The 13709-nt window shown below is 35.1% G+C and overlaps 1 protein-coding gene across 2 annotated transcripts in view; it reads left to right on the forward strand.

Annotated features, from left to right (window-relative positions):
- RNF13 (ring finger protein 13) overlaps positions 1 to 10877 on the forward strand; it is a 136971-nt gene extending 126094 nt beyond the window's left edge. The window contains exons 7-8 of one of the 2 annotated variants that reach the window (XM_012733691.1): positions 8841 to 8923; positions 9181 to 10877. In XM_012733691.1, the coding sequence (XP_012589145.1) occupies positions 8841 to 8923; positions 9181 to 9545 (448 nt within the window). In that variant the 3' untranslated portion in view covers positions 9546 to 10877. The remainder of the gene's footprint in view (positions 1 to 8840; positions 8924 to 9180) is intronic. The other variant, XM_004674908.2, reaches the window with a different exon arrangement.
- Positions 10878 to 13709: the final 2832 nt, after the last annotated feature.

The following is a 13709-nucleotide window of genomic DNA, read 5'->3' on the forward strand; positions in this document are numbered from 1 at the left end:
AAAATTCCAAGATTGCAAGATAAAGAAAAGACAATGAAAATGACAAGAGGGAAGAAACAAATAACCTACAAAGGGAAACCGATCTGGATGACATCAGACTTCTGTGAACAAACACTACGGGCAAGAAGAGAGTGGAGGGACATACTCACCAAATTCCAAAGCATTAAATGCCAACTAAGAATACTCTACCCTGTGAATATGAATACTCTCCGCTTCCTCTATGAAGAAAGAATAAGGACATTCTCAGACAAACAGAAACTCCACAATTTCATCATGACTAAATCCCCACTCCAAAGACTACTACAAGAAGCCCTCAAACCAAATCCAAAAGAAGAATGAACAAGAACAGTTCAAAACAAGGAATAAAAATACAGAAGGATCATAATAGCAAATGTAGGTGCCAGTATATCAATATTATCTCTAAATGTAAATGGCTTAAACTCATCAGTCAAAAGACAGAGTTGCAGGATGGATTAAAAAACAGAAGCCATCATTATGCTCTGCAGGAAACACATCTAACTACAAAAAATAAAAACAGACTGAAAATAAAAGGATGGAAAATAATCCTACAAGCAAATGGGCCAAAAAAGAAGGCAGGAACTGCTATACTTATATCAGATCAAATAGATAGGCTTCAAACTAAAGAGATTAAAAGAGATACAGAAGGTTAAAAGAGATACAGAAGGCCACTACATTATGATTAAGGGGACAATACAACAAGAAGAAATAACAATCATCAACATATATTTACCAAATGAAGGAGCACCAAAATATATTAGCAAACTACTGTCATCTATGAAAATGTATATCAGAGAGAATACGTACATAGTAGGAGACTTCAACACGCCACTCTCAACAATGGACAGATCAACAAGACAAAAAATAAGTAAGGACACTAAAGCTCTGAACAAGGACCTGGACATCATGGGTCTAGTGGACATCTATAGAATACTGCACCACAGAAAATCTGAGTACTCATTTTTCTCAAATCCACATGGATCATTCTCTAGGATTGACCACATACTGGGTCACAAGATAAACATCAATAGATACATTAAGATCGAAATCATACCAACTATTTTTTCAGACCACGAAGGAAACAAACTAGAAATAGACCATATGAAGAAGGCAAGAAACCCACCTACCACGTGGAGACTAAAACCCACACTACTGGAAGACCATTGGATCAATGAGGAGATCAAAGAAGAATTTAGAAAATACTTGGAGAAGAGTGACAATGACGACACAAGTCTCCAAAGATTATGGAACACATTAAAAGCAGTTATATGAGGAAAATATATAGCAATACAAGCTCACATAAAGAAACAAGAAATAGCTGAAAGAAAGAACCTAATGTCCCACCTATAAGAATTGGGAAAAGAACAACAAAATAACCCCAAAGCCAGCAGAAGACAAATAATAAAAGTCAAATCAGAAATAAATGAAACGGAAGTCAGGAAAACAGTCAAAAAAATCAATGAAACCAAAAGTTGGTTCTTTGAAAAAATAAACAAGATAGACAGGCCACTAGCCAGACTCACAAAGAAAAAAACAAGAGAAAGCACAAATAAACAGAATCATAAACGAAAGAGGAGAAATCACAACATACCAGCAGAAATCAAAAGAATAATTAGAGAATACTATGAGCAACTATATGCAAACAAATTGGACAATGTAACAAAATGGATGAATTCCTACAACTCTACAGCCACCCAAAGCTAGATAAAGAAGAAATAGAACAGCTAAACAGACCAATCACAAGCAAGGAAATAGAAGAAGTAATCAAATCCTCCCCCAAAATAAAAGTCCAGGACCAGATGGATTTACAAATGAATTCTACCAAGCTTTCAGAAAAGAACTAGTGCCCTTTCTATACAGACTCATCCAAAAATTTGAAAAAGAAGGAAAACTACCACAAACGTTCTACAAAGCCAACATCACACTAATACCAAAACCTAACAAAGAAAACACAAAAAAAAATTTCTGACAATTTCGTAGAATAATGAAAAAAATGACACCTTCTCTATTTAATACAAAGAGATGCTTTTAAAGTCCCTAAGGTTTAGAACAATATTTACCGTTCTAAAATTCCTTTGACTTTTTTTTACTTCAGTATGATGACAAATCTTTCAACCTATTCAGAAAGATCTGGAATGTAGCTGTAATTTATCTACATAATGAAGCAGTGGTAGGACTAATAAAGAGTAGTACAGATGATTGCTTAGAACGAACAGCTAGGTTAAAAAAATTACACATAATAGAATTTGGCAAAAGCTGACATCATTGCTTAGTTTTGGATGTCAAGTTTATTACATGGATTTATGACCTCTGAGAAAGTCATTTTTATGATTGCTCATAATGAAGCAATTCACAAACACACTTCTAAAAAAAATGTTGCCAGTGTATCCCTTTCATGAAGAGATATGACTTCATTTGACGTTATTTCACATACCCGATCATTTCATCATCAGAGTAAGAAATATCTGAATTTTATTTAAAATTGGAGTTGATAGCTGTTATCTTGTAGTGAAAATATAAAAACCATGGGAGAGAAGGAAAAAGTGATCTTCATTTGGTCTCCATGTGTGGCAGTCTGAGGGAAAATTTTGACGTTAAGAGTTAGAGACATTTTAATTTCTACTAAGCAGCTACTTAAAAGAATTTCTTAGCCTCTTACCTTTTACACTCTAAATTGAAGGAGTTATTTAAAAGTAACATGAAATTCTAAGTATACATGCCAGAGGACTATGGCATAATGGTTAAGACTATGTGGAATGGATTTTGCAGTCATAATCTGGGTAGAATTCACAGTTACCCATTTAGTGGCTGTGTGACCATGCATAAGTTTCATAACCTCTCCATACATGTTAGTGAATGTTACTAACAATACCTTCTTCAAAAAGTAACACGGGGATTAAAATCAATATATGAAAAAATGTTAACAGTGCTTTGCATATAGAAAGCTCAATAAATGATACAATTATTACTGTGAAATCCTAACATGTGTCCACAAAACTTTTCATTCATTTATTTTATGAATGAAAAATTGTTTAAAATATGTTAACTTCATAAACATTGCACTTGAAATTTTCTAATAACTATTAAGGTTGAGTGAGTTGCATTTTGTTTTAGAATGTTTGGGTCATCATGGATCTGGTATCTAAAGTACAAGAAAGGTCATCCATGTTCTGCTACACTCTGATGGTTTAACAAAATATTTGTGGATGGTAGGGAAAAAATCCCAATTGTTGAAATTTTCTCACAGTTATAGATTCAACTATTAGATGGAAAACATGAGAGGAAGTGCAGAGCACTTCTGTAGGTACTCAGAACTCCAATGAGTTCACATTCAAACTATGGAATTCTTAGACTTTTAACAAGCTTACAATGTAGTGTAAATGTTAATTGGAGAATCTAATATTTAGGAAATACTTGCCAATGAGCTGAAAAGAACTTGGCATTTGTAAATCTTCCACAGACACACTGCCTATAATTGAACCCACAGAACCCAGCAACTTAAGGCATCAGCACAAAAAGCGTATCTTAGAAGTTAGTCAGCATTAGTCTAGGTACAGGATCATTTTACATCCTCCTACCTTGCTGATACTCTTCTTTCCATCTTTTTCAGAAATGTTTCTGCTGATTAGTGATTTAGATGATTTCAATATCGACAGCCATTTCTAGCACATACAAGATAGCTTATTTTCTTGCTTCTGAAGCAGTCTCCTTATTAATTCTTCCTTACTCATTATTGTGCTCAAAAGTATCTCTTTACTTGAAATTGTGGTTACTGAGTTTCCTATGTCAATGTATTTCTCCAGGTCTGTAACTATTTGTTAAAATACTGTTTCACAACAGATGAAAAATCCGTGTTTTCATTTTCAACAGCCCCTCTTCTAAGCATGCAAGGTGGTCTTTGAGAGAGCTTTCTCCCTTGTGTGAAGGAGCCAGATCTCTGAGATTTAAATGAGATAAATGGGTTTTGTGTTTGAATTTTAAGTTACCAGGCATTTTTGTTTTATAGCTTCCTCATTTAGACTTCCAAGAGAATTTGCATAGGAAGAAAAAGATTTTATTTCAGATTGGAAAACAGCAATACAGCATTTTATAACAATTATATAAAAGTGGACCAATACTTGTTATATTTTTTATCGATCAGTGCATGTTTAATTTTTATAAATACATTTGACTGCTTTCAGTTTAACCGTAAATGTATGCATTATTTCCTTTATCAGAGCTTAAAAATAACCAAAAAGGATTCTCAAGCAAACATGGCTTTAAAAATATTTTATACTATTTGACCTTGACCTTGTATAGAAGAGAGAAGATAAGATTTTTTAATTGGCTGTTTTTTACTGGTAATGTGACAAGATATTTTCTCTACAAGAATAATCTTTCCTGAAATTCATGAATCCCATGGTCTATCTTCCCTGGGCAGATTATCTAAAATGAGGTTAAATCATTTTCCATGAAATCTGTATTAGCCTTAACTGCTTCCCCTCTTTTATTTGGTTGATTTATGGCCTAGACTAGTTTGTGAACTGACCAATACTGCTAGTTATCAATTTGTATGCAGTATTACTAGATTGTTCCATACTGGCTCATTTTTTTGAGCCATCTCTAGAAATGGTGATTCCTCTATTCCTAATTTTATGACCAAATTCTTTCGTTGTCATAACATGGCTAAATGAAGGTCCCCAACTTAATTTACATTTTAGTCAAAGAGTGACATACATCCATTGTGTTTGAAGCATAACTGAAGGGGACTGAGTGAAGTGAGATGAGATGGGAACAGGCAGCAGGGGTCAGGTTATATATAGTTACGTGAACATCATGAATAAAGAACTCAAATTTTATTCTGAGTGAGATGGAATCCACTAAAATTAAATTAACATATTATGATTGACCTTTTCTTTAAATAGTCAGCTTAGGGAGAAAAAACCTGAGGCAGATGACTACAGAAGTTCTTACAGTAATCCAGACTATTGGACCAGGCAGTTTGAGGAAAAGAGAAGAATCAGCAGTTCTAGAATGTTTTACAGATAAAAGTTGTAGGACTTATTGCCAGATTGAATGTACACTCTAAGGGGAAAGAGGCATCAAGGAAGGGCATATGACAAGCTCAAGTCACTGCAGTGACTTAAGTCCTTGTTTGATTCATATTCTGATGGTTCAATGCTTTTGCTATACTTTGTCGTTTAAGATTTGGGGAGGAAAACTCAAGAGGAATAGGTTTTGTGGGGGGAAATGCAAGATCTGTTGAGCTATAATTTTAACATTCACAGATTGATGAAACATTATTTTTTTCACATTATGCAAATAACACTAAGGCCAGAAATAGTCCAGATAGAAGCAATGTTTCATACAATAAGTATAAATCTTATTCCTTTTGCAATTTCTGCATTCCTATCCACTAGTAAATTAGCAAAATCTTTGTTTTAATAAGGCCTAGAGGTGTTTTATACCTTCAGCACTGTTGACATTCTAGAATAATTCTTTGTTTGATGGGGGTTATACAACTGTTTTGTAGGCTATTAACCCACATCCTTTGCCTAACAGCACTGTCAAGTAGTAAAAACCAAAATGTCTTCAGATATCTAATGTCCTACAGGGCACATTCATCCCTTGAGAATCACTGTCTTATACTAAGCAACAAAACTTGTAGCATAGAGTTGACAGTAACAAAACTAACATTTATTAGCACTTATATAATCCTATTATGCTAACTGAATTGTAGACATACTGGTTATTTCTAAAATTTGTTAAAATTTTAAATCATGCATAAATGTCTTATCTTTGTCTTCAAGGTAAAAATATAAACCTAAAAACTGTTTAATGTTGGGTTGCAGTCTTGAAGACTGCATTAAATTCATTAAATTTCCAAGTTGTCATTGTACGTGGTTTATTTTCTACTTATTTTGTTTTAGCTTTAGGTATTCTAATGGGTCAAAAGTAGAATTCTGCTTTCATTCATTTTATTAAAAATGTTTGTACAATCTTAGATTTCTGGAGAATTAACCTTGCATTCAAGTTAAACTTGAGTTTTTGAGACTTACATTTCAAGCGTTTCTGAATATCTAAATTAAATTTTTTTTTAAAGATTTTATTTTATTTGTACATACATAACTGGGGTACAGGCCAGAGGCTCAGGGGTGGTGAGAGGCAGAGACAGAGCGGGGAACAGAACAGGTAGATCAACAAAGTACACTGCTGAGGGGAGCAGTGGGCGGGTCAGGAGAGGTCTGCCACGCCATGTGGTCACCTCCGGGGCAGGTGGGAGTCGAACTCATGAGGAAGCGGCTTTCTCAGTGCTGTGCTTTAACCCGCTGCGCCACCAGGTAGGGCCTAAATTAAATTTTTAACAATTTAATTGAATTACATATTCACATATTTTTTACATATTACATAATTACAGATTTACTTAAGTACAACAAAAAGGTTCAATGACCATTGCCATTAACTTCTTCTGTAAACATACAGTTCATCTGGTGGGACAGAAACTGGCAGCTTCTCAGCCAGTTTCAGTACTCGATTTCATATGCTAGTATGCCTGTTAGGCCATATGGAGATTTTTATCATACAGAGATTGATTAAAGGCACCATATGTGCCATTTACTATATAATGTACTGTACTTGTATTACCTTTCTTAGTGCTCAATAATCTTAGACCACAGGCATGTGAATGTTTGTTTGCCTTTGAGAAAGCAGAAATGTAAGAGATAAGTATCTTGTATAAGACTAAATAACCAGGATGAGACACCCATATTTTCTAACACATGCTTTGTATTTCATGACAAGTCCAACACCTTGATAATTCTCAGAACCTTTCAGAATGTAGGCTCCAGTCTGGTGCATGATCATAGTACACCTTCGAATCCTGACCTGTCAACTTCAAAATTAAGTGCTATGGCTAGATTATATGGTGCATGCATACACACACACACACACACCATCACTCTGAACAATTCAAAGGTTCTAGGATACCAGTGACTCTGAATTAACAGTTTCAGACATTTAAGGCTAATCCAACAAATACTACCTTGTATTCATTTCTTATTCTTATGTAAACTTTACCATGAACTTTATCTTACAGTTCTGTGGAAGTCCAGCATAGGTCTCATGGGCTAAAAGTCAAGATGTTGGCAGGGCTGAGTTCTCTTCTGAAAAGGTTCTAGGGGAGAATCTATTACCTTTCCTTTTCCATGTTCTAGAGGCCACATCAACTTGTGACCTTCCCCTTCATATGTAAAGCCTGTATTGGTGGATCTCCCTAACCAGTCATCCATGTCACATCTTCTTGATGCAAATTTCCACCTATGCCTTGTACATTTAAGACCCTTCTAAATACATAGGGCCCATAGGGATAATACACCCTCTCTACTTCAATAAAATAAAGTTTAGAGCTTTTGCCCAACTTTGGATCACTCTGTTCCTGTTCATTTATATTAACTATATCTGTTTTAATGGGCATTTTTATAAAGTAATAAAATCCAACAAAGTTTTATTTCAATGGGAAATCAGTTATTTGTGTATTGCAAATAGTCTCATTTAACTAGTTCCATAAAAAAGTGTACAGTTATGTATTGGACTCTTACTCTTATAGAGGTCTACATAATCAGTCATACTTCACACGTTTGTAAACAGAACCTTGTATTTTTTTATAGAATGTATTTGATTCTATACATACACAATGCTATAGTAACCAAACTGAAGATAATGAACAAAATTTGTGATTTTCACTAGGATAGTCCATTTAAGACCCTGAATATGCATATTGAATTATATTAAAGTGTTTGATGAAATGATCATTTCCTTTGTGTGTCATGTTTAGGTTCTCTTTACAGATGATGGCTTTTTTTCCTTACATGCTTTCTAACATTCTTGTGTGAGGGACAGAAAATGAATTGTGTTACTTGGGACTTTTGTACATACCATAGATCTACCTAACATACAGAGTTGATGAACAACACTAACCCAGTGGTACCCCTAAGACAGTATTGACCCCACCTAAAAAGAAAGTTATATATAAGAATGCCAATTTCTTTGAAAACCTTACTGGATTTGAATGAACTTGAATGAACTTGAACACACACCATTTAATGAATCCTATGTATAAATGACCCTTTCACATTATCTCATTTTATCCTGAAAACCCTCAGAGATATATACAATCTTTTTACAGATAAAAGAACTGGATGTCAAGGGCTAAGTGACTTGCCAAGCTCCACAGAACCTTAAAGTACTCCTAGTCGTTAATATTTAAGACTTTGCATTTTATTGTAATTGTGAAATTCTGGTTTTGGTATAAGTTCCCCATGGCTAATATTTATAGTTACATAAAACTCTAATGGAATTATAGTTCTTTTTGTAAAAATCTTTTTCAAAGGTAATGATTAAGCAAATTTATATCCATTTTTATTTTTTAAATGTTTATATTTACTTGTGCACAAAGATGTACACAAGTACAGGGCAGATGTCCAGTGGATGAGATGATTTATTAAAGACAGTGGAGAGCAGAGCAAGTGGCCTTACTGAAATAGACTGCTAAAGGGAACAGCCAGTGAGGTATGTCAGCTAGCTCCCTGTCTGGGCCATTGTGATGGACAGTTGAAATGATAGCCCTGAGACTTAACCTCTAGGCCACCATGGAGGCCCCTATATATTTAGTTTTCTTATTTTCTGTAAAAGTTTACTTAAAATTTAAAGTTCCTGATTAAAGCAGCTCACTGCTTAAAAGACATCATTTAAATTGAAACATTTAAAGTAACTATGAAGACCTAATGAGAAATTTTGAGATTTTCCTACATCTTTTAATTAATTTTACTTACCTGTTTTATCATAGGAGATGAGTATGATGTATGTGCCATTTGTCTGGATGAATATGAAGATGGAGACAAGCTCAGAATCCTCCCCTGTTCCCATGGTATGGTTACATACTATTTTAAATTTATGTACAGTAACTTATATTTAGGCCCAATATTGGAGGAAACAGAAAACAGTACACTTAAACCAAGGCTTGTACTAACTAGTGGTCTCATTAAACATGGAAGTATATTTATAAAAATTTATAAACTATCCTCTTATTCCTACATGGTATATATGAATTATAATATGACAAGTGACTAAAAAGAAATGTTCTCAACTACAGTATGCTAACAGATTTATATTTTGCTTCAACAGCTTATCATTGCAAGTGTGTAGATCCTTGGCTAACCAAAACCAAAAAAACCTGTCCAGTCTGCAAGCAAAAAGTTGTTCCTTCTCAAGGCGATTCAGACTCTGACACAGATAGTAGTCAAGAAGAAAATGAAGTATCAGAACACACCCCTTTACTTAGACCTTTGGCTTCTGTTAGCACCCAGTCATTTGGGGCTTTGGCGGAATCTCGATCACAGCAGAACATGACAGAATCTTCAGACTATGAGGAAGATGACAATGAAGATAGTTACAGTAGTGATGCAGAAAATGAAGTTAATGAACATAGTATTGTGGTCCAATTGCAGCCTAATGGTCAACGGGATTACAACATAGCAAATACTGTTTGACCTTTAGGGTGATTTGGTTTTCTTTAAAATGTTTTATTTAGGTATATAATGGTTTGACTTTTTTGCTCCCTTCAGAGATTCCTGTAGAAATAATTGTATTTCAGTATTCTAAAGTTTAATCATAGGGTTTTTGTTTTTTGAATCTGGTATGTATCTGCAGGACTGTACTTCATTTCACTAATAACTAATAATAGACTGGTGCTGTAACACAAGCATCAAACCAACTCTTATGGAATGAAATATAGCCAAAACATAAAAATATTCCTCAGCATAGCTTATAGTTAAGACCTAGATCACAGTATGCAAATGTCTCCTGTTTCACACTCAAGGTCAGTCCTGTGGTCACCTAGCATGAGCTAAGCCAACTTCCATCTCCATAAAGTTACTCAGCTGTTGGTGAGCTGGAATGTTTGTTCTGGTTTTTCTCCAACTCCAACTTGTTGTCATTAGTGAGAGGAACAAGGCTAAGTTAGCATTTTTCCTCCTATCAGTACCACCAAGAAACCTTTTCCTTTTATCCCCAGTAGTCTTACCCTGTAGGAACAGTCTGTACTAGTATAGATTTCAGCAGTTTTTGTTTTTTTAAGGTTTTTAATAGTGTTATATATGAATTTGATTCATAAGTTAAAATAATGTCTCTGGACTTTACTTACTGAATTTCAGTATATTTTAAGGGTTTTGTGTTGTGATCAAAGCAAAAAAGAAAATGCTGTATATAAAAATACCAAACAGCATACGTTAATACTCAGATCATATACCTCTTAATAAAGATCATCTAATGTTAATTAACCCTGCTAAAGTATGTACAGAGAAAAATGGTTTGAGTATTGGATCTGAAAATAAGTGCTTACATTTAACAGGACTTATGATGTATTTAAACAATGTATTATGAAAAATTAAACTATATAATATTATTGTAACTATGTAGAAAACAGACTTATGTATAATCAAAATGCTAAGAATTTTTATATGTCCTGTATGAAGGGAGTCTGAATGTTAATAAACACATTTTCCACTTCAGAACCAACATTGTGGTATTACCCATATTTGCTCTATATCTATACACTGCATTAAAAAATATGATTGAACATGTCTCCATAGAGTTTTATACAAGGTTAAATGACAATGCAAACTCATATCTGAAAAGTTAAGACTACAGCCAATTATGTATGGTAAATCCTTACACTGGACTACTGTACAGCCTTGAAAGGCTAAAGTAAATACCTAGATAAATCTGCACTGATACAAGTTTTAAGTGAGCAAAAGTAACTGGGGAATAACAAGCACACAAAACAGGCGCCTTTGTGGCAAAAAGAAAAAAAAAATGCTTTTAAATAAATGTAACATCATGGAATTTTTCACTTTTTGAATTGCTTAAAAAAATCAACCATGGCCCTCCCTGGTGGCGCAGCATGTTAAAGCACAGCACTGAGAGTCTGAAGCCACTTCCGCATGAGTTCGATTCCCACCTGCCGCCTGCCGCCTGCCCCGGAGGAGACCACATGGCGAGCCAGACCTCTCCTGGGCCGCTCGCTGCTTCCCTCAGCAGTGTACTTCATAGATCTGCCTGTTCTGCTCCCCACTCTGTCTCTGGTGAAGCCTCTCACCTCTGTCTCGGGTGAAGCCTCTCCCCGCCCCTGAGCCTCTGGCCTGTACCCTAGTTCTGTATGCACAAATAAATAAATAAATCTTTAAAAAAAAAAAATCAACCACAAAATAGGTATATTCAAAACAAAAGATTAAATTACAGATTATCTAATAATAGCATATTTTCATCCTTCGACTCTTATTAAATACAAGCCTAAGATACAGAGCATCACTTTACTATGGCAGCTCAACAAAGCTTTGTAATCTGACATACTAGAAATGGATCTAACCTAATGGTCATTTGTATGTCCTATTACGTCAAGTAGAGTGTGATGACCAAACATTTTAGTTCAGTACCTTGCATACACATGCACAGTAAATGCTTTTATAATTATTAAAGTATAAAAACGTCAAAATAGAAATTTTTCTTTTAAAAAGGGAAAAGTCATTATAATGTATATTAGATGTTATATTCCTTCAGCCCTTAATTGATACTCCAAATTAAAATTAAAGACCTGGTTCTTTTAAATTTGTTGCAAGTTTTTTCTGAAGCAGAAATCATCCTTTTTTGAAACTCTCAAGTGTTAGTTTTTACTTGTTTTTAAAAAAATTATGAGGCCCTCCCTGGTGTCGCAGCAGGTTAAAGCACAGCACTAAGAACCTAAAGCCACTTCAGCATGAGTTCCGTCCCCAGCCCTAGAGATGATCCACATGGCATGGCAGACCTCTCCTGACCCACACGCTGCACCCCTCAGCAGTGTATTTCTTCGATCTGCCTGTTCTGCTCCCCACTCTCTGGTGAATCCTCTCACCACCTGGACACCTCTGGCCTGTACCCCAGTTCTGTATGCATAAATGAATCTTAAAAAAAAAAAAAAAACTATGTAGTTCCTTATGTAGAAGCACTGGTTAAAACTATTACTAGTTCCCTTAATTAAAATTTTTTATTAGTAAAGTTTAATCATCTAAATGTATTATATTACCTCTAGAGACATATAAGTAAAATCTATTATACATTATGTATTTACACTGTATGTAATTTATATTATTTAACATTCATTGGTGAATTTATGTCATTCTTCAATGACTGTTTTATCTCCTGAACATTTAACCCACATTCCTAAAGGTTAAATCTTAGAGTTTTCCAAGTTTACTTATTTTAAGTAATGCTATGAGATGGACATTCTGGTGCACGAATTTGTATAGCTCCATTTGCTTGAACTAAGGACAAAGCAAAGGTACATGTATAGATTTCATTTTTTAATGAAACTGTGGCTAGACAATTGATCAAATTAAGAGATTATATAACCAGTACCTTGCTTAATATTAACATTTTACAAGTTAGTATGGTTTTACTTGTTCAAAGTGATTTAGCATTATCTAGCATGTTAGTTTCATTACTGTTTTTTTTAATATTTTATTAAAGATTTATTTATGCATACAGAGCTGGGGTACAGGCCAAAGGTGCAGGGGAGGTGAGGGGGTTCACCAGAGACAGTGGGGAGCAGAACAGGCAGATCAACAAAGCACACTGCTAAGGGGAGCAGTGGGTGGGTCAGAAGAGGTCTGCCATGCCATGTGGATCACCTCTGGTGATGGGACAGGGACTGAACTCATGCTGAAATGGCTTTAGCTTCTTAGTGCTGTGCTTTAACCCACTGCACCACCAGGGAAGGTCAGTTTTATTACTATTTTAGTGATACTTAAAATTCTAACTCTTCTATACTCCTTACCCACAACCTCCAAAACAACCCTCATCCACCCCAAGTTACAGGTTCATTCATTAAGGTGTTTACTTTCTAATAAGTCATCTTCACAATTCTCAACAACTGAAGTGTGAATGTTTATATCATAAGATCTCCAGTCACCACAATGCAACTACCAAATTTTAATTTGCCAACATTTTGCTCCTAATATGGATTAACCAACAAAATTGAAGTTCCTGCTGTTGTTTTATAATGTACAGGTATACCCCAACTATGAAAGTAGCTCCAAATCTTTTATTGTTCATATTTTTATAAATTCAGAACTGAAAACACTAAAAACGCAGCCATAGCTACTGTCACTTCAAAGCCACAAACTACAATTCTTCTACATGCTGCCTATGTGGAAAAGCCCCTGCTGGATCACTTAGGCTATCCCAACACAGCTTCCAAATATACAGAAATCATATGACATTTCAACACAAAAGGATCCACAATGCAGAAAAATTTGAGGTTGGGTTCCACATCTAAATATGAACAATAAGAGGGAAAATACTTGTAGCAGGTAAGTCAATTTTCCTCTTAGAATATTTTCCTGAGATGGCCAAAATGTTTAACAGATCAAAGCCCATTAAAAAGAAACTCCAGGGGCCTTCCCTGGTGGCGTAGCAGCTGGTTAAAGCACAGCACTAAGAAGCTAAAGCCACTTCAGCATAAATTGAATCCCTGCCCCTTCAGCATGAGTTGAATGACTTCCCTGGTAGTGCAGACTTCTGACCCACCCACTGCTCCCCTTAGCAGTGTTCTTCACCAGTTCTGCCTGTTCTGTTCCCAACTCTGTCTCTGGTGGGTCCTCTTATCCCTCCCCCCCCCC

Source organism: Condylura cristata, unplaced genomic scaffold, assembly GCF_000260355.1.
Source record: "Condylura cristata isolate star-nosed mole 26May11 unplaced genomic scaffold, ConCri1.0 scaffold00003, whole genome shotgun sequence".
In the NCBI taxonomy this organism is placed as follows: domain Eukaryota; kingdom Metazoa; phylum Chordata; class Mammalia; order Eulipotyphla; family Talpidae; genus Condylura; species Condylura cristata.